General features: G+C 43.0%; 1 protein-coding gene across 2 annotated transcripts; it reads left to right on the top strand.

Moving 5' to 3' along the window:
• GET4 (guided entry of tail-anchored proteins factor 4) lies at positions 1 to 25,130 on the top strand. 2 transcript variants are annotated; one of them, XM_079953978.1, is made up of 9 exons: positions 1 to 231; positions 9,276 to 9,354; positions 10,124 to 10,205; positions 11,340 to 11,489; positions 17,614 to 17,752; positions 18,555 to 18,695; positions 18,783 to 18,858; positions 24,234 to 24,306; positions 24,708 to 25,130. In XM_079953978.1, the coding sequence occupies exons 1-9, from the start codon at positions 80 to 82 to the stop codon at positions 24,794 to 24,796; spliced, it is 981 nt and encodes a 326-aa protein (XP_079810104.1). In that variant the 5' UTR covers positions 1 to 79; the 3' UTR covers positions 24,797 to 25,130. The 2 variants fall into 2 exon arrangements, with proteins under 2 accessions (XP_079810104.1, XP_079810105.1); XM_079953979.1 differs by lacking the exon at positions 1 to 231 and adding an exon at positions 568 to 602.
• Positions 25,131 to 25,685: the final 555 nt, after the last annotated feature.

Here is a 25,685-nt window from a genome sequence, read left to right as displayed (position 1 = left end):
AGGCCGCCGCCGCGCATGCGCCACGCTGCGTGAGGCAACTCCGGCCGTCTTGTGTGGCGTTTCTCCCCGCCCCGCAGTCATGGCGGCGGAGCAAGAGGCCTTGAAGGGCGGCAGCGCCGTCAGCGGCCGGAACCGGGGCGGCGTCCAACGCGTCGAGGGCAAACTCCGCGCCAGCGTGGAGAAAGGGGACTATTACGAGGCACACCAGATGTACCGGACGCTGTTCTTCAGGTACGCCGGGGCGCCGCTCGCGCTTCGTTTCACACATAGACCCCCCCTCCCCCCTCGCGCCGCCGTGAATATACTCCTCGCTTCGCCCCGCCTCTTTCCAGACGCTTCTAATTGCGCACCAGTAGTCCTCCGCGCGCACGCCCCCGCCCTTTCCCCAATACGATTGGCTGCGCCTCTTGCCTTTCTCGATTCGCCGAAGCCCTATTGGTCGAGAAAAGGGGCGGGGTTCGCGAGAGGCAGGAGGGGGCTCTCGGTTTGTCTCCCCATCTATGCGAAACTCCGGATCAGAAGAGAGCTGGAGGGAGAGTAAGGGGGGCAGAGTTAATGAGTGAGGCATTTAGAGTCGTCTGTATGTGTATATGTACCTGTAGGTAGGTAGGTGGGTGGATGGATGCTCCTATATAAAGGTAAAGGTAAAGGTACCCCTGCCCGTACGGGCCAGTCTTGACAGACTCTGGGGTTGTGCGCCCATCTCACTTAAGAGGCCAGGGGCCAGCGCTGTCCGGAGACACTTCCGGGTCACGTGGCCAGCGTGACATCGCTGCTCTGGCCAGAGCCAGAGCCAGAGCCAGAGCCGCACACGGAAACGCCGTTTACCTTCCCGCTGGTAAGCGGTCCCTATTTATCTACTTGCACCCGGAGGTGCTTTCGAACTGCTAGGTTGGCAGGCGCTGGGACCGAGCAGCGGGAGCGCACCCTGCCGCAGGGATTCGAACCGCCGACCTTTCGATCGGCAAGCCCTAGGCGCTGAGGCTTTAACCCACAGCGCCACCTGCGTCCCTAGGTAGGTGGGTGGATGGATGCTCCTATATACACGCACACAAACCCCGCATATACGCATACTTACAAAACAGATGTTGAAGCTTGCTATATACAGACACACACACCATAGACAATTGTAGAGTTGGAAGGGGTCCCCAGGGTCCAACTAGTCCAGCCCCCTGCAGTGCAGGAATCACAGCTAAATGACAGATGGCCATCCAACCTCTGCTTAAAAGCCTCGAAGGAAGGAGAGTCCAGGATCTCTAGTGAACTGCTCTCACCGTCTCCTGCACGCAAGCAGAGACCCACAAAACAAATACACATACTTACGAAACAGAGATGTTAAAGGCTTAAAGCCAACAGCTTTGCTATCCAACCTCTGCTGCCCTGATGCAATGTGGTTCACGTCAGAGCAGCTGAAAAGGGCGGAAGCCAGCTCATCTTGCTTTATGAGTTTTAATATATGTGTTAAATTACTGCAATGGAAATATGGCTGTAGTGCTTTAATTGCAGCCTTCCAGGATCCGGTGCAAACTGGTCAGAAGTGCTGTTCAATGCATTTAAAATTGCCCTGTGTGATATATTCAGTGAGAGAGTGATTAATAGGTTTATTGTGCCAATGCTTTCATGTGTAAGTTGGTGCCCACTTTGTCAGATGCATGGTTATCCTTAGTTGGCAGATATATTTTGGCATGCTTTGGGGGGTGAGGCGGCAAGGGCAGTAAACAATGGGTTGAAAAGACCATGGAATGCAAGAGTTATACATTGCGTGACATTTCTGTTCAAAGCTGAAATGTAGACCTGGTAAGTGCAGTAAGCATTTGCAGTACCAGTAACTGGAAATAGCAGTCTTTCTAGCATTTTCTTCTGTTGTAGCAAAGTGATGTAGCTACTTCTCTTTAATCTTGCTTAGTACAACACTCACTGTCAGCCAGTGATTTTAATTAGCGGTAGGTTATTAAGGAACTATTGCTGCTTTATTCATCACTTAATGAGTAGAATCTATTCCACAGAATTTTGGGACAGCCACCAACTTGGGTAGCTCTGACAAGGCTTAAACAAATTCATAGGAAGTAGTTGCTCTCAGTCACTAATCTTGACTGCTAAATAGAGCTTCCATTTTTCAGAAGCAGTCGACCACTGAGAACTATGTGGGGAGAGCACAAAGTGTGCTGCTCACACATTGCTGAACTAGATAGACTTCTTTAATCTAGCAAGGCATTGGTTATTTTACAACCACCTTTTATATCCAGCAAGTGGATAGGCATCTTAGTGATATTTGAGAAGGGAAAGCTATGTTTATTTTAAGATTCAGAAATGCCTTGTTTCATAAGCTATTGTAGGCTGGATCTTGCTTCATCAGATGTATCTGAACAAGCAGGCTTCAGCTTGTCAAAATCTATGACACAATGTAACTGTTACTCTGGGAGCCTTCAAAGTATACTTACTTTGTATACTTTGTATACCTACTTCATCATCATCATCATCATTTAATTGTATGCCTCCTTTCCATAGTTAAAACCGTAGTCAAGGCAGCTTACCAACATGAAAAGGTTAAAAAAATTACAAACATAACAAAAGGATACATAAACCACAACAGATAAATAAAATACATTGAAAAATACACTACCGTAATTGAAGACTTTCCACATAAATCATTATAAGATCTAAGAAGAAAGATACAAAAAAATATTATCAATAACAGCAACAAAAACCCCTAAACAATACTGCAACTCAGGAATCTGTTCAGCAACCTCAGCTTTGGTAGCTGGAGTCAGTCAGGACCCCAACCTCCCAGACCAGGTGGAAAAGACTAGCAGTGCAGGGTGCAGAGAGGTAAGTCACCTGGTATTGGTTGGAAATAAATGGTATTGGTTTTTCACGACACTTGGTTCTCATTATAAGCATGATTATAGGTTTTTTTCTTTTCAATTGAACTCATAGCTGTCAACGTTTCCCTTTTTTAAAGGGAAATTCCCTTATTCTGAATAGGATTCCTCGCAAGAAAAGGGAAAAGTTGACAGCTATGGTTGAACTACTTAACCTCTTCACCTTTAGAACTTGCAGCAGATGGCAACATATTTAAACAAAGCCAGCAAGTAAAGATGCACAGTTAAAATAAGGCATTCTGTACAGGAGAATTCCTTTTACCTATACAGAAAGTCTTGGAACAAATTCATTGTAGTGTGTATGGCAGGATAGCTAAAGTGTTAATGAGTAAGTATAATCTTTTGATTAGTTATCTTTTAACGTGCAGCCAGTATCCCAGTCAACCTGAAGTACTGGGATAATGGAGAGGATATTTGGGATTATAAGCAGATGCATTTGAGGTCAGGGTGTAAAACAGGTTAAGGTGGAAGCATTTACCGTACATCCAAGTTCCATTACTTCAGACAAGAGGTATAGAGTAGAAGAAACCTTGTTCTTTATCAGGAGTGGGAGAAGGGATTCAATTTGTGGCCATAGTGGAAATTGTTATTGCTGCCTTGAGTCTTGCAGCTAGAAGAGGGAAAATATTTTAATGTGTGAGCTGAGTCAAGCACTATCATAGATCAAATATTTCCCCAGAGGTCTGGTTGTAATTGCAGTAGTTTGAGGCAATGGTAAATGCATTGATGGGTAGAAAAATGGCAAAGGTCTCATTGACTCAAGCTAACTGAGTTGGTATTTTGTACTTTCAGGTTGGAGTTGATAATTGCACCTCAGTTTCCCTCTTTACCTTCCTCTTGTCTCATTTCCTTACCCATTTGATACAAATCCTTTTACAGTATAGATCAAAGAAATTGAAGTATTTGAATACAGTGGTGCCTCGCAAGACGAAATTAATCCGTTCCGTGAGGCTCTTCGTATAGCGGTTTTTTCGTCTTGCGAAGCAAGCCCATTGACAGCTTAGCGGATTAGCGCTATTAGCGGTTTAGCGGCTTTTAGCGATCAGCTGTTAAGCGGCTTATCAGCGGATCAGCTGCTTAGCGGCTTAGGAAAAGGGGGGGGGAAAGGGGGAAAACCCACAGGAACTCGCAAGACATTTTCATCTTGTGAAGCAAGCCCATAGGGAAATTCGTTTTGCGAAGCGCCTCCAAAGCGTAAAACCCTTTCGTCTAGCGGGTTTTCCGTCTTGCGAGGCGTTCGTCTTGCGGGGCACCACTGTATAAGGCATAACTTGCATTGGGAAAATATTTCTATGGCACTTGGAAATATATTCAAGGCATATTGGGAACATGGGCATTTATGCTTCCATTACAATCACAAATCACCAGCTATTGCAGAAATTATCTTACTTGTCTGCAAAAAGCCAGTTGTGAGCATTATCCGTGGGAGTTGTATAGTCCAGAACGTCTGGAGCACCCCACATTGTCTATCCCTGAGTTAAATCCCCACAAACAACCCATGAGAGGTTTGATTGAGAGTAGCTGGCCCAAGGCTGCCTAGTGAACATCATGGTTGAACAGGGGTTTGTACTATCTGCTAGTTCCTTTCTCTGAGGTTACAGCTTCTGGAGAGGTTGGTTGTGCTACTCTGTTGTAGCAAAAACATTGGACTGTTGTAGAACCTTAAATATTAACTACAGTATTTTAATATTTAAGTGGGTGGCGCTGTGGTCTAAACCACTGAGCCTAGGGCTTTCCGATTGGAAGGTAGGTGGTTCAAGTCTCTGTGACAGGGTGAGCTCCTATTGCTCAGTCCCAGCTCCTGCCAACCTAGCAGTTCGAAAACATGTCAAAGTGCAAGTAGATAAATAAGTACTGCTTCGGCGGGAAGGTAAACGTTGTTTCTGTGCGCTGCTCTGGTTTCGCCAGAAGCAGCTTGGTCATGCTGGCCATATGACCTGGAAAAACTGTCTGTGGACAAACGTCGGCTCCCTCGGCCAGTAAAGCGAGATGAGCGCCGCAACCCTAGAGTTATCCGCGGCTGGACTTAACTGTCAGGGGTCCTTTACCTTTTTATTTTATTATGGTGTAAGTTTTTACTTCTCTCAGGTTAAGGTTGATAATTGCATGTCTCAGCTTTTGTCTTTTTCTTCCTCGGGCCCATTTCTCTTACCCTGCAAATACAAAGCTTTTTGCAGATTTGAGAAATTGGGACACTTGATCAAGTCATTTCTGAAACATAGATCCATGCTGCAGTACATTAAGTCAACTGAACTGCTCATTTGAAATGGAAAATAAAATGAGGTTGGATTCCCTAAAAGGTTGATATATCATTTGTCACTGAGAGCAGCTTGTAGAAATATGGGGATATATAACATGATTTTTATAGAAAATGGAAGCTGAAGCCTGGGTATAAAGAGATTTTCAGCAAACAAGTTGCAATAACATTTAAAGTTGTTTTTTAGCTGCTTTATACAAAAAAAGTATAAAGTGATTTAATGAGATAAAATAAAAGAGTTAAATACAGTCAATTAAAAGCCAAGAATATTGAAACCAATGTACAATACAACATTCCTAAAATCTTCATCCCACATTAGAATGAGGACAAGTCCTACTCCTCCCCACATGCACAAGATGACACCACACTAGAGGCTAGCTTAACAACTAAAGGCCTAAGTAAAGGTTTTTGCTGATGAAGACTATAGGGGTCAGGGTTGGTTCATGTGGGGAAAGGTGGTCTTTGTGGTATTGGGGTCCTTGGCCACATATGGCAGTTTGAATTGAGCATGGAAATTAATTGGTAGCTAGTGCATTTGGGCCAGTTTCTGTGTAATATTCTCAGACCTTAGGTTCTCAGACAGCAATCTGATTGCTGAATTCTGCATTACCTGTAGTTTCCAAACTGTATTCAAAGGTAGCCTAACTGTCTTCGTGTACTCTAACCAGAGCATAGACAACTGATGCTAGGCATAGCCTTCCATTTTCTGATCAAGATTGAGATACACATGCCAAAATTTATTTGGCACACAAGTCTTTTTATTTGGATCAAGGCAGTTGAATGAGCTTGTTAAAAGTACTTAGTTCACTTTTAAATTCTATTTATAGACAAGCAAATACAAGAAACCTTTGAAATGTCCTTTGTGAACTGGTCTGAAGTGGTAGGTTTTAGGATGCTTTAGATGGCATTGAGTGCACAGTTTGAATTCTGTTGAAAGCCAGCAGTGTGGGGCAAGGCTCAAGAGTGCTTGAAAGATCACAAAAGAAGCTCATGTCCCAGATGTTGTGTAAGGGTATCTGTTTAAGTAGTTCAAACGCTAGTGAAAACTACTGTAGAGGAAATGGCAATTGTACATATTGTAAGGACGTCATAGAATCATCTGTGAACTGTTAAGAGTTTGAAATTGTTTTTTGTTTTGTTTTCTGTACCTCCTCACCCCTATCACTGCATATTTACCTAAGCTGTTGGATTTGTTAGATTATAAACATCTGAACGTTAGGTCTCAAGGATGTCCTTGAGTTTGTGCCGACGATAAATTGATAAAAAGTAGATCTCATTGTGACAAGTTTGGAAATATGTTGATGTGGTACTTGTGATGATTTGGGCAGTACCTGCCCTCATTGTACCACTGTGGTCTGGGGTGCTTTCAGGTGCTGCATAGCAAACTTGTGGATGGTATCTTCTCCAAACTGCATGGTTGCAAAGTTAATTACAGTTCTGCTACATTATTTATAATTCCAGAAAACCTGAGAGGTGCGGGCTTTTCCTTCTATAGTTCATCCATTTGTTTTATGTTGTGTCATTTCTGTAAACATAACTGATGAAACAAAAAGTCTGGGAGCTATTAATTGGAGCATAACATCAGCTTGATGTTCTTAGTTATGCTGATACTCCAGAGCAGTGGAAAATAATGGTCTGGACTCTTAGTAAAACAGTCAAGGTTATGATTAAACTATGATCAGAGCTGTGATACTGGGCACTGCACAAATTCGGTGCCAAGAAAAATGGGATTTCGTGACCTCTGCAAGGTAAGCATATTAAACAAATCTGTTTCCATTTTTGCATAATACTGTCGGATAATTATGGAAGGAATCAAGGAGCCTTTTTCTGGTTTTGTGATTTCATTAAGTATTGCCCATTTCCTGGCCTATTTTCACATATAGCTGTACCATTTAGAAACCTATGTTTTTGCAAAAGAAAAAAAAGAGAAAATTTGATGCAGTCAGGAGAACTGTATCTGATTCGGACTGAACCAAAACTAGAGTAGAACTGCAAATCAATTTACCCCTTGTGAATTGTATCCCCAATCTTGGCAATAAATCAGGGGCTGCAAAACAGAGTAAATATCACCATCTCTGATTTGTCTTTGTGATCTCAGGATTGGCTATATGGTGCCCTGATGTTATAATTCTGATTGCATGTTCCTTAATTGGCTAGTTCAGAGATCAGCAGGAAGAATGTGGTTTTAAAATGGCTTTAAAAAACAACAGTGTGGCTGAGCAATTGCAGAGAATGGCAGTAAGAAAAAGTGCAAAACACAAACACAACCCCAGGATATTTTGGAGAATGTTTGGGGTTGCCAAAACTCCCTTTTTTACACCAAAAATACCCATATTTTTTTGTCTGCCCTCTAGCAAACTATGTGCTTCATCTGGGAAACTGCCCTTTTCTATGGAAGCTTCATTATGTTCTTGTGCTTGGAAGCAGTTGTTTCATATAGAGCTATGCTTGTTTGGTTTCTCACAGATACTTTGAAATAGTGACCATGAATCCTAAAGTTCCCATGAGCAAAAAACCCTTTTCTGTACCTCTGCCTTATCCTAGTATGTAGAAAGGGGCAAAATCACTTTGAATGGGGGCAGTTGAGAAGCGCTTTGAAATGGGGAATCTCATATAATCAGCAAAGCAGAATTGTGTGCTGGAAGAAGATGGTGGCTTTTGGAAGGAAACTGTCTTTCTGTAGGCATTAGGTAACGATGTTGCAGGCTATAAGGAGTTGGGGTGAATCTCTACACTGAATGAAAAGGTTCTGAAATAAGGTACTTTCTAGAATGTATGGAATAGCTTGAGCTAATATGGTATATGATTTTGATCTTTGAGGGCGGGAGCATTGGTACTGAAGCTTTCATAGGGTGCAGCAATTTCGAAGATAGACAGATGTGTGCACTGTAAACACCTTCAGTCTGCATGCTTCAGCTGCTCTGTGTGGTGCTAATCATTTGCTATTTCCATCCCATCCATGATGTGGGTCTTAGTGAGCATAGGATCTGTTTGGTCATGGAGCCCATATGACAAGGGCTACTACACGGTGAACATGTGCCCCCCCCAAAAAAAGGTGTCTGCATTTTGAGGTTGCCTGCTATGCCATCTTCCTGAGATTCTGGTTTGGCATGCAAGTATCAAACCCACGTTGCCATCTGGTCACACTTTTACTGCCTGTCCAAATTTACCGAGGCTGTCTATTTCAGCTGCTGTTAACTGCTGCTTTGCCATATGCCACACCCTGCTTGGGGATTTTAGATGGGAAAGCAGCAGCCTGAAGGACCCCTTCATTGTAAATGCAGTGCACATAACACTGGTGTCTAGAAATCAGCAGGGGCTTGGCAAATTCAGGAAAGCTGGAACCAGTGGCAGGGTGTGGTGGGTTTTGAAAGTGCAAGGAAAAGGCTACAGGGGATTGTGGAGGCCACTCGGTCAGGATTAGAGATAGCCGCCTCCATCCTCCTGCAGACATTGACCTGCAGAAGAAGAGAGCAGGTTCTATTTCCTCGGAGGCTAATACTGACAAGCCATGGCTGGAGGGGGCTTTCTGCACTGTGGAGAGAAAATAAATGAGATATTTCTTTTTAAGGCTTGGTGCTGCTGCCAAAGACAGCTGGGTGGCAGCTCAGTGGGAAAATAGTTCTTAAATAATGCTGTCTTATTCATGTGGTGAATCTTCATTTACATACTAGGTGTTGTTTGGCTTTTTGTTTCGATTTTCGATTTTCGCAGTCTTCTCTCTGTCGGTTTTCTTGTCTTCTCGGTTGGTGGGCAGGAGGAGCATCTCTCCTCGCCAGGAATATATGGATTCGCAGTGGGATGCCAAGAACACTGTGCAGCAGTCTGGTTTTTTGGAGGGTTGAGTGGGGTGGGAGTTTGCTTTCTTCTTTGAACCAAGGAATGCTCATATGCATACATTCTCTCACTAGGTGGGTACCTGTGTAAATTGGTCCCCTAAGATTGAGGGGCAATTCAAAATACATTTCTCGTGAACACCTTCCATGAGTTTTTGTTTGTTCCTGCAGTCTGCGGCATCTCATGATTTAAAAGATAAAAATCCATTCAGTACAAAGCATTTTCAAACATATGCTAGCTTGCCTCTTTCTGCTGTATTCTGAATACCTCTCACTCTTTTTTTCTCTCTCCATGTGCAGGTACATGTCACAAGGCAAACATGTGGAAGCTAGAGAACTCATGTATTCGGGGGCCCTCTTGTTCTTCAGTCACAATCAAGTAAGACCCATTCAAAATGGTGTAAATGTAATAAATATTGAACACTGAAAGATAGCGGTGGGAATGCCCTGATAAATGCTGGGTTGTGGCCAACTGCAGCAGTTTTAAAGCAGCCTAACAATCTGCTACTTATGCGCTTACCTGGTGCATGAGCAGTTACTCTGGGAAAGCACTGAGGTGGCAAATGCATCTGCTGTGCTTATGTCTCTCTCTTAGTGGCCCTTTGAAGTTACGAAAGAGAGAGGATCATTATTGCCCAAGCAATAAGTATTTTAATATATAGCACAGGACAACTCTGGAACAGCTGCTCAGATTGCCCCTCTTTCCTCCCCCCCCCCCCCCAATCTTTGAAGGCTGGAAGAGAGTATCTGATACAACAGTGTGCACAGCCTCAGCTCTTACACTACTGCCTTAGAGAGAAACCTTTTACGTTTAGAAAAATGGGGAGCTGCCTGGCTTCATGGTTGCATTGTTAAATGAGTGGTAGCAGCAGCCTAAGTAAGACATAAGCACACCCTAAATAATTGATTCTTAGAATATTGCAAAAGCTCTCTACAAATTGAATATAAAGATAGCCTTCACCAGCATATTTGTGCTGGTTTGAATAAAACCATGCAGAAGTCTTGGGGAAATTAGTCCAAGCAACATGTCACAATCCAAGTGGGGTTTTTTTATATACAATTATGTACAATATACACCCCCCACCCTGCCCTCTTAATGTTGATGGTTTATTGAATCTATTCAGTATTGTTTCTTCTGTATCTTCTAGCAAAACAGCGCTGCTGATTTGTCCATGCTAGTTCTAGAGACGCTAGAGAAATCGGATGCAAAAGTTACAGATGAGCTACTAGGTAAGAGCTTCTTTGGTTTTTGTTTCATAGTTGTGCACCTAGAGTTCTGAGGTGTAAGCAGTAGCGTCAAGTGCTTTGATTCCTTTTTTTTTTTTTTTTTTTTTTTTTTGGTCCTCTGTCACCCTGAGTTGGGAGAACTTAAGAATTGTCTTCCTGGACCAGAACAGTTCTGATCTAGTCCATCACTATTTCCATCAGTGGCCAACCAGGTGGCTCTGACAACTTACAAACTGTGTGTGAAGGTGATAGCTATCCTTCGCTTTTTGTTGTTTTGCCTTACTTACCTGAGAGATACTGCTTCTGAACACCAAACATGAGCTACTATGGCTAGAAGCCTCTGCCAGACCTGTCATCGACTGATGCCAAGTTACTGAAAAATAAACTATTATAATGAACTGACCATGGTTCTGAGTAAACTAGAGTTGTTTGTAGGTGGAGCGTGATCTTTGGCACTATCCTCTCCCCAACACAGGCACAACCTGTAATGTCTGCACAATAATTGACCTCTCTGCCGTTTTGATGGACAGCCACTTCTCCAGTCTGCTTGGCGATGCGCTCACTGCTTGCGGGTCGACCTTTTTGCCCTTTACTTATCAGACTGCCTGATTCGGTAAGCATGCAGTTGATATAGCTCTTCACACAAGCTGCCAGTCTGGAAATCTTTTGGAGAGTCTTTTCCACATTGACCACTGATCCAGGGGTTTGTGGACAGAATGAAGGCCGGGAGAAAAAGAGTTTTGTAGCTTGCCAACCTGGCAACTTACCTGGTGTCCTGCAACCCAACTCCATCTTCAGGCTTTGGTCCTTGACAGCATCCTCTGATGGAAGATAGTCTTCTCTTCACCTGCCTGAAATTATGGTAGATTCAGAACATCTGTGTTAAGCCATTCAACAAGGGAACTTGCCCCCTGACATGCCATCACGTATTAGGAAAGGGTGTGGCTCCTTGCACTGCAGCGGAGAGGTCAATTAGGTGTTCCTTGCTGATTTCTATCTAAAGAAACTCACGCTTTAAAGACGTTTTAACTGAGTATATTCTGGTAATTTTACACGACCTTTGTGTTTAAACAAAAAGGATGCAGTTGCCGTTAAAAGAATGTTCAGCTAAGTGTTGCTTGTTGTGGTTGCTTCTAGAGAACCTGGCCAAAGTGTTCAGCCTGATGGATCCAAATTCACCTGAAAGAGTGGCCTTTGTTTCCAGGGCGCTGAAATGGTCTAGTGGCGGATCAGGAAAACTTGGGCATCCAAAATTACACCAGTTGCTAGCCATCACGCTGTGGAAAGGTAGGAACAGTTAATGTAAGTAGCCATTAAGTTGGTTGGCTGCTTGCTCTTCAAAAGATCCAGATACTGGCTTTGTTTGCATGTAATGTTCTACCATGAATATGCTGAACCCACTCAGTTTATTCCTCCCTGCTCATGCCAGGAAGAAACAAACCATGATCCATGGCTTAGCGTTACATACAAGCTCAGGGTAATCATTTGTTTTGCTCCCAACGCACCACAATCTGTAGTGGCCGAAACAGACCACAGTACAGTGGTGCCTCGCAAGACGAAATTAATCCGTTCCGCGAGTCTCTTCGTCTTGCAGTTTTTTCATCTTGCGAAGCACGGCTATTAGCGGATTAGCGCTATTAGCGGCTTAGCAGCTTAGAAAAAGGGGGGGGGGAAGGGGGAAAAACTCGCAAGAACTCGCCCGACGTTTCGTCTTGCGAAGCAAGCCCATAGGGAAATTCGTCTTGCGAAGCACCTCAAAAGACGGAAAACTCTTTCGTCTAGCGAGTTTTTCGTCTTGCGAGGCATTTGTCTTGTGGGGCACCACTGTACCTGGTTTGGACATAATGTGAGACCAGGGATTGTGGTTTGCTTCCGCTGTGCTCTAATGAGACAAACAGGAAAGGCAAGTTCATGAACTGTGATTTACTGTGACTGGTGTACCAGGCCACTGTGGCCTACATCTAAAAAGAGTTATATGCCCTAAAGGGGACTTTGAAGAGCAGCTCCCATACTGCACTTCCAATCACTTCTGAAACTGAGAGGGATCTCCAAAGTGATCTGGGCTATCGAATTGAGGGTGGGTCTATATGTCCCAACTGGCACATGCAGACTGGTGGGAATACTTAAAATAGCTCTCTCAAGAGCATAGCTTGCATCTTTTAAATGTCTTGTTTTAATGCTCAGCCTTGAAACCTATCAGACTGGAGTGAAAGATCTTGGCTTGTAAAATACTAAACCTGGTCTGGCCCGATTGCTTGAGATTATGGCAACTTGGATTAGTGTGTGTTCAGTGTCTGCTTTATTTTTAAATCTGGGATGAACACAACAGAGATAAATTAGGAACTTGGCAGCATGTCTCTAGATTTTTTTAGGCCTCCGATCCCTCATATCCATACAGTATTGACACCTGCTCAATAGACTTCTTTTAACATGAATGTATTTCAGTATCTTACTATATTGTAGTAAAAGGTAAAGGTAAAGGTACCCCTGCCCGTTCGGGCCAGTCTTGCCAGACTCTAGGGTTGTGCGCTCATCTCACTCTAGAGGCCGGGAGCCAGCGCTGTCCGCAGACACTTCCGGGTCACGTGGCCAGCGTGACAAGCGGCATCTGGCGAGCCAGCGCAGCACACGGAATGCCGTTTACCTTCCCGCTGGTAAGCGGTCCCTATTTATCTACTTGCACCCAGGGGTGCTTTCGAACTGCTAGGTTGGCAGGCACTGGGACCGAACGACAGGAGCGCACCCCGCCACGGGGATTCGAACCGCCGACCATGTGATCGGCAAGTCCTAGGCACTGAGGTTTTACCCACAGCGCCACCCGCGTCCCTACATTGTAGTACATATGTTATAAAATACAGCATATATTCTATTTTAAAGAATATTCAGCTTTAGGAACGTAGGAGGCTGCCTTATATACTGAGTCAGGCCATTGGTCCAGCTAGCTCAGTATTGTCTACACTGACTAGCAGCAGTTGTCCTGGATTTCAGGCAGGGGACATTCCCAGCCCTCCCTTAAACTGCCAGGGATGGATCCTGGGACCTTCTGCATACAAAGCAGATGTCCTTTCGTTGAGCTGCAGCCCTTCACCAAAGTTTGTTCATATTCTATGCTCCCTCCACACAAATTCAAGCTGCGTTTCAAGGAAATCCGTAATTCTTTTTTACTCGGTTCATAGTTTGACGCTAACAAAATTTTATCAGCCACTGTTTGACCTGTTAGAAATATGAAGGGAGTGGGGAGAAGGGGGCAGGTGGGTAGAGTGGAGCATGTAGAGGGAGGGCGGATAAGGGATCTTGCATAATTCTGACCTCTGATAACCCTCCGAAATGACTCTCAGGCTTTCTGTGCATTCATATGGACTAGAAACTTTAAAAACAAAGTAGAACATTATGCCAATTAAATGAAAATAGGGTAGCACCTTACTGTGTTTTGTGAAAGATTACAGAGCTGTGTGGCACCACTTAACCTCATGGTTTACTTTAGATAAAGCTACCAGGCTGGCGGCACAAAGATTTTCCACACCTATTAAACACCTTTCTACATGTACTAGAGAAGATCTGGCTCAAATCCAGTCTAATCCGTGCTTTAGCACTCTATTTAAAATTTCCTATACTTATAAAAATAGATCAAGACCTGGCTCATCACCTTACACTGCAGTTTATTGTAATGAGAAACTGACAGATAAACAAGTATTAGGGAATTTTAAAATATTAGAGGACTATGGTCTAATTTGAGATTGCAAATATGTTTAAAAATGTATTAACACAGAGTTGCTGATACTGGCAACTCTCGCCTCCCATTATTTTTAGTCTCTACAAATAAGTTAGGTAGTGACCTCCATAATTGCTAAGCATAACTCATTGAGTGACTGCACTAACTAACTAACAATCAAAGACACTATAGGTCAGCTATGTAAAATCTCAGCAAATTTAGATACTATTAGTCATCCCTTCCTAGGTAGATGGGAAGGTGAGGTTAATGACAATATTCCACATACAGCATGGAAATGGAAATAAAATCCACATTTCACACTCCGTTTGAATCTTTTTTTTTTTCCTTTTAAATTATTCTTCAGGAGATATTTAACTTCATGAAAACTAAGCAGAATATACAAAAACACAACAGATAAATGTTGGAGATGTAACTGGTATCATGCCCATTTTTAAACTATATTTTGGGCTTGCCCTCAAATTAGAAATTTGGTTCTGATAATAAGCGAAATGGAAAATAACACCAGTTAAGAGACGTCTGTTGATCTCTTAATCATTCATCTAGGCTACCTGAAAGACATAATAGTTACTACATTTACTGACAGTGGCCAAATTGTCAGCTCGAGAAAGGTCAACCCAACATCTTTTGAAAAAAGCCTTTTAAGAATCTGGGATGTAGCCTATATGGTTAAATTTATTGATTTCATAAGAAAAAGAAAGGGAAGACATGAGAATGACAAGAGAGTGGCATTTGTTAATTCATTAACAAAGACCATTAGGCATGCTCGATTAAAAACATACTTAGCTAGGAACAATCTAATTAATCACTTTCCTTTTTTTTTAGGTTTTTTAATTTCCTTCTTAATGATACCTGGAAAATTCAGAAGAATTATTTTAAAATGATTTATTCATCTATTAATTTTAGGAAATCTAAAATAGCGATCTAATTATTAACTTATAATTGAGAGATCGGACGCAGGTGGTGCTGTGGGTTAAAGCCTCAGCGCCTAGGGCTTGCCGATCGAAAGGTTGGCGGTTCGAATCCCTGCGGCGGGGTGCGCTCCCGCTGCTCGGTCCCAGCGCCTGCCAACCTAGCAGTTCGAAAGCACCTCCAGGTGCAAGTAGATAAATAGGGACCGCTTACCAGCGGGAAGGTAAACGGCGTTTCCATGTGCGGCTCTGGCTCGCCAGAGCAGCGATGTCACGCTGGCCACGTGACCCGGAAGTGTCTCCGGACAGCGCTGGCCCCTGGCCTCTTAAGTGAGATGGGCGCACAACCCCAGAGTCTGTCAAGACTGGCCCGTACGGGCAGGGGTACCTTTACCTTTACCTTAATTGAGAGATAGGTATTTTATTTTCACCAGTCACTGGCCTTTGCAGTCAGAGTATAAAATGCAAAAAACTAAGCAGGGAAAATTATCAGACCAAATAAAAGCACTAGCCATTGCAATTTGTATACAAAATATGAACACAAGAATGATGCTAAGCAGATAAAACCACCAAAATCAATTAGAATTTTAAAATCATACAATTCTAAAAACTAGGGCATTCTTGTGTTCCTTATTTTGATGGTGGTTGCTAATAATTTTAAAGTGTCTGCTTTCACCAGCCTGTTATGATCTGCAAGGAATAAACTTTCTTAAATAAATAAAATTTTACTAGTTTTCAACAGTGTATAGGCAGAACAAGATGTTTTCCCCATTTTTACCCTCCTCCCCTGGAACAGAAGATTAATGTATAAGATTTTGCCATAAATCCACATGCAGGGTTGGAGTATTTTATGAAGGATTGCCAAACTTCAATAAAATCATCCACATCATACATATTGTTCAAGGCATATACCACCTTCTTAAGTTTTTATCCGAATAAAATGTATGCCCTATCTCCACTGTGTGATACGCAGATATACAAGTCCTTTCTAATTCTGCACTATTAGTAATTGTGCCGCCACCAGAAGAAAAGTAGTAAGTTCGTTATATAATGAAGCAAGTTGCCCTTCCTTAAGCATTGTTAATTGACCCAAACTTTCATTACCCAATACTTTCTGATTGTTACTTATTTCAGCAAATACTGATTCCAAGAATGGTTGTACTAGTTCATATGTCCTCCACATGGAATGTGGAATGTTCTACCAGTTGCCCATCATGTAGGTGAAGATGTTCTATGTATGTCTTAAGAGAGTCATATGCCACTTGTCAATGAACTTAAAGGAGTTTTCTCTTACACATGTTGATACCGATTTTAAAGGGCTTTTTGCCCATTGGTTGTTCTAGTCAGCTTCTTCAATTTCAGTGCCTAAGTCTGTTTCCCAAAGTTGTTTGGTGGCTGAATGTTGCCCAACAGCAAGATCATTGAGTATATAATGTTTTTTTTAGAATGCTCAGCCACATTTAAAACTAATTTTTCTAAAAGTCTCAATGGTGCTTGGGAATTAACTTCTGGATTTGAAATAAATTTGTTGACCTCACCCAAACTTTCCATAATTTATTCTGCTCCAAGAATGTTATTATTTTCATAGAGATTACCTGGTCTGTATAAGCCTTTCCATTTTACATCAAATAGGTTTCCTTCAGGTGAGTAAAAGTGCAATGTGGATGGGATTTGTGGTGATATAGGTGGGGCTAATTTGGAGACCTAAGACTGCCAGACTTTCTGCTTTTGCAAATGGGTTTTGCAATTATTCATTTCTAGAATAATTTTATTATGGATTTTAAAATGTATGCTTGGGATTCTGTGTTGTATAGCTTTATCAAATTCCATTTGCACCCATGCCTTTCCTTTTATGTTGTGCATCATGCCAAAGGCATTTTGTATGTGGGCAGCATCGTGGTATCTTTGCAGATTTGGTAGGCCCCTGCCCCTTCCCTCTGAGATTGTTGATACAACACTGTTAAGCGCAGTCTGGGTCTTTTGCTGTCGTATGCAAAGTTTACAATCATTTTTTGCCATTTCTTAAGAGTATCAGTACATATAGGCAAAGTTTGGAACAGAAATAATATCGTTGGCAATATCATAATCTTGGCTGATGCTACCCTCTCCATCCACAACACGGATGTCTTGGACCACGTTTTAAGGTCTCCCCCCCCCCTTTTTTTTAATACTCTTCACCATTGACAGAAAGTTGGCTCTGTACTATAGGATTTTGTGATATTAATTTCCAGGTAGTTAATATGATGTGGGCAAAGTTTAAAGCCTGTTTTGAATTGTAACCTTATTTGCAATTCTGAGGGGACGTTCAAACATAGCAGCTCTCAATTAGTTTTATTGATGGTCAATCTGGCTATTTTAACAAATGCTTCAATTTCCCTGATGACCTCCAACAGGTTTGTCTCTGGGTCAAAGACCATCAGGGCAATGTCATCAACAGCAAAAACAGCTGAAATCTGCATCTATTTCTTAAGATGCCTTTTTCTGAATGTGCAAGGAAGTAACTTACCACTGCATTATTGTCTTATCAGTTTCTTGCAACATTTTTAATATATGGAATATTTTGTGTCAGAATATTGAATTAAAATAATAATAAACCTCACTCATATCTTGGGATTCCAACCTTCATGTTGCATGCTATAATGTACTTTCTTTATTGGCTTGTTCAAATCTTGCAATATAAACTGAGACTGTTATATACATATTTCACACACACACAGGGAGAGAGAGAGATATACAGCAAACTGATTTTCTTTTTCAACTTCTTTTCCAGAGCAAAACTATTGTGAATCTCGGTATCACTTCTTGCACTCCACAGACGGTGAAGGATGTGCAAACATGTTGGTAGAATATTCCTCATCCAGGGGTTATCGCAGCGAAGTGGACATGTTTGTCGCTCAGGCAGTGTTACAGTATGTGTTTTGATCTTAATTTGTTTACACGCTTGTGTGGTTGCTCAGATAACTTTTTTTAGCCATAAGGGAAGGATGGGTTATTGGTTTGTTGTTGGTTTTCTTTTGTTTTGTATATGGTGTTCTCATTTATTTTTTTTATGTTGTGAACCGCCCTATGATCTTTAGATGAAGGGCAGGATACAAATGTGAGCCATTAAATAAATAAAGGAGCAGAAAGGTATACAAGCTCTGTGCCACAGACTAATCTTGGCCCACCAAGGGTTCCAAATTGGCCCACATAGCCATTTCCCCAGAAACACACCCACTTGTCGCAGAAACACACCTACTTGTCATATGACATCACTGGGTGACACCCACAGATGTGCAAGGTTCAATCCTGCTTGCTGCTGCTTCACAGGACTGTGAACCCTGTGCTCATGGGCAAACCCATGAGGTAGGTCAGTTTTATTACCCTCTGTATCTCTTGAGATGAGAGAATAGTGAGAATGTAGCTGAGGTGGACTTTAAACCACAAGCACCCAGTCTTGTCCTCCAAGCGACAGCATTCTACCACCAACGCAAGACTCCACTCTCAACCTTACTTTCCCTTCTCTAATACATTAATAGCGGTGACGCCAGAGGTTACTGTGAAGGTGACCTGCTTAATATGCAAATTTTCAGGTATGCTCTGAGCACGAAACAATAAAGACTGTTAAGCTCATTGAGCTCTTCTTGTCCTAGCACTGATATTGTACATAGCTCCTCTCTAAACCTTTTGACGTTATTCATAACTTCAAAAGTTCTGTTTCCTTTTTTTCAGATTCCTGTGCTTGAAGAACAAAAGCAGTGCATTAGTGGTTTTTACGACCTATACACAGAAGCATCCTTCCATAGAAAGAGGACCTCCCTTTGTACAGCCATTGCTCAATTTCATTTGGTTTCTGCTGCTGGCAGTTGATGGGTATGGTTTTGTTTTAACCGCAAAGCACAATGCTGTCTTTTTTTGCCCTTGTGCCTGGTTTTACATTCTCTGTTGCTTCTTTTTTAGAGGAAAACTAACAGTATTTACAGTATTGTGTGAACAGTATCAACCTTCATTGAAGAGGGATCCTATGTATAATGAAGTAAGTTAACTTTTAAATTGGTGGAATTTAATTCCTTTATGGTCACCTTTATAAACTTCCATTTTGCTTCTGTGCTTTTCAGTCCCATATGTGCCCCCCCCCCCGACGAGAACCCGCTCGCCATCCGTAAATAATCAGTCTCACACCATGATGGGTTGCAGAAATCTGGCCACAGCTCTCCCTCAGAAGCTGCTGTAGCCCCAACCTTTATTGTGTGTCCACGAAAAGATACAAATTCAAGGAGAGAGCTTTGCCTCAGTCAGCAGATAAAAGACAATACAATACATTAGTCTCATGTTCTCACACCAGACCACGCAGTTGATCATGCCATACCACGTGAACCAATCATCGGATGGCATGAGCTGTCCACGCGCTGCTCATGCTTCCAAGCAATGCTTTCTACTATGAAATCATCCTTGCAATAATAATCTTTTGCCCATGCTCTTATGGACAAATGACCATATTCCCACATCCCCTCTTTTCTTATTTATATTATAAGAGGGACCCTTAATCATATATTTCATTACATTGGGAAATCAAAGAGGGTAGGCATTGAATACAGCACACCATAATAAAACCAACAATACATGCAATTACAGTCAATAATATTTTTCTTAACTATGCTCTATTAGGTAGCCAAGAAACAACCATTCCATGGATCAAAACCTTCAGGTGGATTCAAAGGATTATGGGCTATCATTTGTTCCATATAATCAGTAGTAGCAGAGATATTAGTCAATTGATCAGATATATACATAGAACAATGAAAATGAATCAAGGCACAAATTCCACCTTTGGAAGCAAGGATTACATAACAATTTTTTTAAGCGCTACATCTCTTATTTCTGACATTTATTTCAAAATCATTTTTCTCAGCAACTAAAAGGCACTAGCCAAGCATATCCCGCTTGCTGTAACTAAAAAGATTGCAACAAGGTAGAGAACAGTGTCCATTGTCTTCTCAGGCCCTGCTAAAGAACCACATTGCAACTTGCTTTCTGTCCGGGAACCATGCCAAAGCACAAGAATGAAACAACTGGAACACACTGAAACCTCCTCACCCCCTTTCCTGCCAAGAGTCCACAATAGTTCCAAGACAGCTTTCTGTACATGCTCAGGAACACACCATAGGGCAGGACTCCTGAGGGAGGAGAGAAGAAGAAGAGATCTGGGGGGTAAAATCCAAGCGATGCCAGTATAGCGAGGGCATCCTTCAAAGCCAGGTTCATTTCCCAAACAAGAGGCAGCAAAACTGTCATGATATTTGGTGGTTGAAGTGGCGTCCCAGGGAAAAAGGGGGCCAATGCGGTAGAGACGAAGATGGCCTTTCAATGTGCCGGGAAACACTGGAACAGCTGTAGAAGGTGACTCCATCCAGGGCACATCAATATGGCGATGTCTCCAGCTGCAGGGCGGGTTGAGGTCAGAAGGCAGATTCCCACAGACAGACAGCGTAAAATACGGTTGCAAGGCGCTGGTGTCTCCTTGGGCGAAGACAAAGTGAAGTTCAGCAGGCGTAAAATCCCTTCTGCCAAATACCCAGGGTGGCCAGTGTGAGATCTAAGATGTGCTTCATAAAATTGACAAGTCCTGGCCTGTATCAAAGATGGGGCACTTTGTGCTGGGGTGACATAGCTGTGTGGTAGATCTGCACTGCGCATGAAAATGACCCACTTCGCCACATCCAAAACAGGTTTTATCCTTGGCAGGATTCTGAGACACGGTGGTGGACAAAGCCGTGGTTAGCAGGCAATCAGTCCCCACCGATTGGCAGGCTTTAAGCATATCTGCAGTGGCTATATTGGGAGTTGTCATCAAAGGGCGTAGTGCTTGCTTACAGTCTTCATTGGCATTATCAAACACAAGCTGGCGGACAATCACTTCTTGGGCTGCCATGTCTTGAACTTGCCGCTTGAGGGTGTTATACAAGCGATCGACAAATTGTCCAGAAGGCTCTGTAGGATCCTGTCTGACGCTGCCCCAACGGCCAACTCGCTCATTTTTGTCATCAGGTACGGAAGACAAAGCTTCCTTTATGAATCTCAAATCAAACTGTTCGTGCCGGGCTGGGCCTCCCCCCGGGGCGGCAGGAGCAATCACAGGAAAGAGATTAGGAGTTGTAGAATCAAAGGCCAACAATGGAGCGGCGGCACAGAGAGATCTTTGAAGAGGAGTTGTAGCTGATAATGTAGAAAGCGGAGGAGGTGGAGAAGGGACAGAAGGAGGCGAAGGAGAAAATTCCGGCGGTTTAGGAGTTGTATAAACTGGTAGTTCCGAAGAAGGCAACGTGAGATATAGAGACGAAGGAGGGAGGGTAGGTGAAACAGCCGATGCAGCAGCCAGGAGAATATTTGCAGGAGTTAAATTCGACATAGCTTTGTAGACTTTACACCAGGCATGTAACACTTTGACATCAATTTGAGGATGGTTCTGGAAAAATTGTCCTATTTTTTCCCAATCTTTTAAATTCCAAGTGCCATTTTGAGGATACCAGGCGCAGTGGGTGTCCAGGGCTTCTATGAGTGCCTTGAGATCGGCATCCAGGACAACAAGGTTGTTACTGGCCAGGAGAAACTTAAGTTCATCAAAAAACTTCTTCTGTGGTGTAGAAAGAGACAGCCCCATAATAGCAAAAAGAGCGGGAGCACTCACCGGGGATCCAAAGTGGATGAAAGACGCGTCTGAAACCCGTGCCGGGCGAGGTGAGTGCTGAGAGGGCCGCAGCCCCAAAGTCCGAAATCAGTCGAAGTCCGAAAGAGACTGCCCCACAAAGGCAGAAGGACAGGGAGCGCTCACTGGGATCCGAAGCGGATGAAAAAGGTGTGGTGAGCGCTGGACGATGAGAAACAACGTGGAGTCCGAAGGTAGTCACACGGGGTACCAAATGACGAGAACCCGCTCGCCATCCGTAAATAATCAGTCTCACACCATGATGGGTTGCAGAAATCTGGCCGCAGCTCTCCCTCAGAAGCTGCTGTAGCCCCAACCTTTATTGTGTGTCGAAGAAAGATACAAATTCAAGGAGAGAGCTTTGCCTCAGTCAGCAGATAAAAGACAATATAATACATTAGTCTCATGTTCTCACACCAGACCACGCAGTTGATCATGCCATACCACGTGAACCAATCATCGGATGGCATGAGCTGTCCACGCGCTGCTCATGCTTCCAAGCAATGCTTTCTACTATGAAATCATCCTTGCAATAATAATCTTTTGCCCATGCTCTTATGGACAAATGACCATATTCCCACACCCCCCAGAGCACTTCACAACACAATAAAGCAGCAACAGTGCAATTAAATTGGATTCAGAAACAACTTACCTTAGTTTATTAAAAAAAAACCCAGCCGCATCATAAACTCTAGGAATCAGACAGCATAAAAGCACTTCGAAATAAAACCATGTTATCAATCTCATGAACCACCCTGAGATTTACAGATGATGGGTGGTATACAAATTTTATAAATCATCATCTTTTTGACGGCTTCAAGGCAAAGTGCTAAACAGTTCTCCCAAGGGAAACAGATTCAGAGCCTAGGCCCCACCACTGAAAATGCCCTGTTCTCCATATTTGCTGAGCGCAGTGCTCAACGCATCCTTGCCCAGCCTTGGATTCCCAGATACTGTTGCTTAGCATGTACACTGCCTTAAGATGGATTGTTATAGGCAGTATATAAGTAGTTGTTCTAAATACAGTGGTACCTTGGGTTAAGAACTTAACTTGTTCTGGAGGTCTGTTCTTAATCTGAAACTGTTCTTAACCCGAGGTACCACTTTAGCTAATGGGCCTTCTGCTGCCGCTGTGGCACCACCGTGCGATTTCTGTTCTCATCCTGAAGTAAAGTTCTTAACCCGAGGTACTATTTCTGAGTTAGCGGAGTCTGTAACCTGAAGTGTCTGTAACCTGAGGTACCACTGTAAACCCATTAGTCCCAGCCAGCATGGCCAGTAGGTAACATCTGCAGGGCCACAGGTGGTTTTTATGATGGTGATGCTTGCTATTTAGAGAGGCTACCTTAAAGGATAGCATGCAGATCAACCTTGCTTTCAGTGTCCTCTAAATCAGGGTTACAAAGCACTGTGTGTGTGTAGAGACTAATTCAGGATGGGGTGATACTTACATGGGACTTTCAAGTGTTCAAAGCACCTCACATATCACTAATACTGTAAAGTAGGCTGATATCAGTGGTAGACTTTGGGCTTTCAGTGGCGTCCTGTATGATGCCAAAGCTCAGTGTCCTCCACCTCTTGCTTTCTAAGTCATTGTTGTGGCACCCATTGTGGGCGAATCAGTTGTGCTCCCCTAAATCTGCCTCTGCTGATATTACTATCCCCCAGATTGCAGATAGAGGTGCTGAAGCTGAGAGAATAGCAGTGTGCCTTGAAGTCATCTGGCAAGTTCATGGCTGCAGTGCATGTATTTGACATTGGCAGTTAAGCCTCACCTGCAATGCTGCACCCAAAAAGTAGTAATGCAATCTGTGAGAGTGAGAATGGAGGGAATGGGGTGGGGAGAGGCAAACCAGGTGTAATTCTGTTGCTATAAATTAATTGGTTTTCCCTGTGAAGGAATTATTGTGGTTCAGTCGGACATCAAACCATGGTTAAGGATCTTTAATAATAGTTTGGCAGGGTATCAAAACTGATACACCATAGTTATGGCCGTTAATTCTCCTTTAGGGAATTGCCATAGACTGAGGAATGGACTTAATGGAGCTGAGTGGTGGGAAACTGAAAATAGCTTTCCACAGTGGTTAATATGTAGTACATTTGAGGATTGAGCTGTGGTTTGGATTCTAATCTACAAATGCAAACCATGGCTTTGTGTGGTGTCTGAATTGAGACAGCAATAACGACAATAATAACTACAACTAATCCAGAATGCAGCAGCTAGATTGGTGACTGGAAGTGGCTGCTGAGACCGTATAACACTGGTCCTGAAAGACCTACATTGACTCCCAGTACATTTCCGAGCGCAATTCAAAGTGTTGGTGCTGACCTTTAAAGCCCTAAACGGCCTCAGCCCAATATACCTGAAGGAGCGTCTCCACCCCTGTCGTTCAGACACTGAGGTCCAGCTCCAAGGGTCTTCTAGTGGTTCCCTCTCTGCAAGAAGTGAGGTTACAGGGAACCAGGCAGAGGGCCTTCTCGGTAGTGGCACCTGCCCTGTGGAACGCCCTCCCATCAGATGTCAAGGAAATAAACAACTATCTGACTTTTAGAAGACATCTGAAGGCAGCCCTGTTTAGGGAAGTTTTTAATGATTGATGTTTTATCGCGTTTTTAATATTCTGTTGGGAGCTTCCCAGAGTGGCTGGGGTATAAATAATAAATTATTATTAATATAACATTCCCTCTTTCTTGTGTTTTTTTAGTATCTAGACAGAATAGGACAGCTCTTCTTTGGTGTCCCACCCAAACAAACATCATCCTATGGAGGACTATTAGGTGAGTTTAACACCATAGATAAACAAGATAATCTAAATGAAAAGAGACTGCTGGATGCTTGTCACTCATTGTCATCTGAAGCACAGTAGCTTACAGGGCTTAGGGCTTGTGTGTACTGACACCAGTTTTCCTACTTACAGCAGTCTGCATTTTGTCAGAAAAATAGCACAGTGTCCCTGAATCTAGAAAGCTACCTGTCAGCTAATCCAATGTTTCCTGCTGCATGTTTGACACAACACTAGTGTCTCGTCACCAGGTTACTCAACCCTGGCAGACAACCAAGTGACAGCTGTCATTTCAGCATATCTCTCAAAACAGAATGTGGGAACTTGCCCTTCCACTGGGCATTCGAAAATGGCCGCTTCTTGATACTTTCCCCTTGTCCTGTACTTCCATCCTAGGCAATCTTTTAAACAGCCTGATGGTAGCTGGGGAGGAAGATGACACGGAAGATGGACAGGAAGACAGCAGCCCCATTGAACTGGATTGAGACCTTCCAGAGCAGCTTGGAATCTGACCATGTGCTCACTGGGGGATAAAAGAAAGAAAAGACACTTTGAGAACGAGTCCTGCAGTCGTTTCTCAACAGGTCAAAGGGCTCCTCTGTTCTGTTTAAAAGAAGGTTGCTGAGATGTTCATAATGTTTTGGTCTATATTATTTATGTAAAAATGCAATGGGGTAGCCAAGAGAGCTGATTTGGTGTGATCATTAGTGGACCTCTGATAACGCTGGCTGGTGATGGACTGAGATGTAGCCTTCTCTGTGATTCCATGAGCAGTATTCCCTCTTTTCACAGTCACACTAAATAAAGCTGAAACACACATTTGTTGCTTTACATTTTTTAAAAAACTACACTTTTGTTTCAGTAAACTAATAAATTAAGCGCTTAACTGTCACCAAGGGACCCCGTAAAATGCAGAGTTGTAATTGCTGTAGCGGATGATCGGTAGACCCGGTGCCAAAAGCGTTTCAAGATGAGCCAAAGAAATCAAAACCCCAAGCAGAAATACCAAATTAATTTCCATTGTAGAAAATGATATGATTTGGAAACCCAGGGTGATTTTGAATATAGCATGTGGGCTGTGAACTGACCAAATCTTGCTCCACTCTTAATATATGTGATTTAATGCGAGTGGATCACTTGAATACCGAAGGCTTAATCAAAGTAGACCCTCTCTGAGTCCAGTTAACACTGTATGTATATGTACTGTGGCTGAAATACTTTTCATTCCCCGAGAGACAGCTTTTTTTCCCCCCTGCACCCATTCAGTGATCTTGCTACAACCCAGCCAAAACCCTGCATTTTGGCAAATGAAACAGAGCATGCAAATATTTGAAACAGGGTGATCCTTGGAGAAGGGGAAGCTGCAGACCTCTT

Source organism: Podarcis cretensis, assembly GCF_951804945.1.
Source record: "Podarcis cretensis genome assembly, chromosome: 14".
Classification (NCBI taxonomy): domain Eukaryota; kingdom Metazoa; phylum Chordata; class Lepidosauria; order Squamata; family Lacertidae; genus Podarcis; species Podarcis cretensis.
Note: the sequence above shows the minus strand (reverse complement) of the source record. Positions and strands in the feature narration are given on the sequence as shown.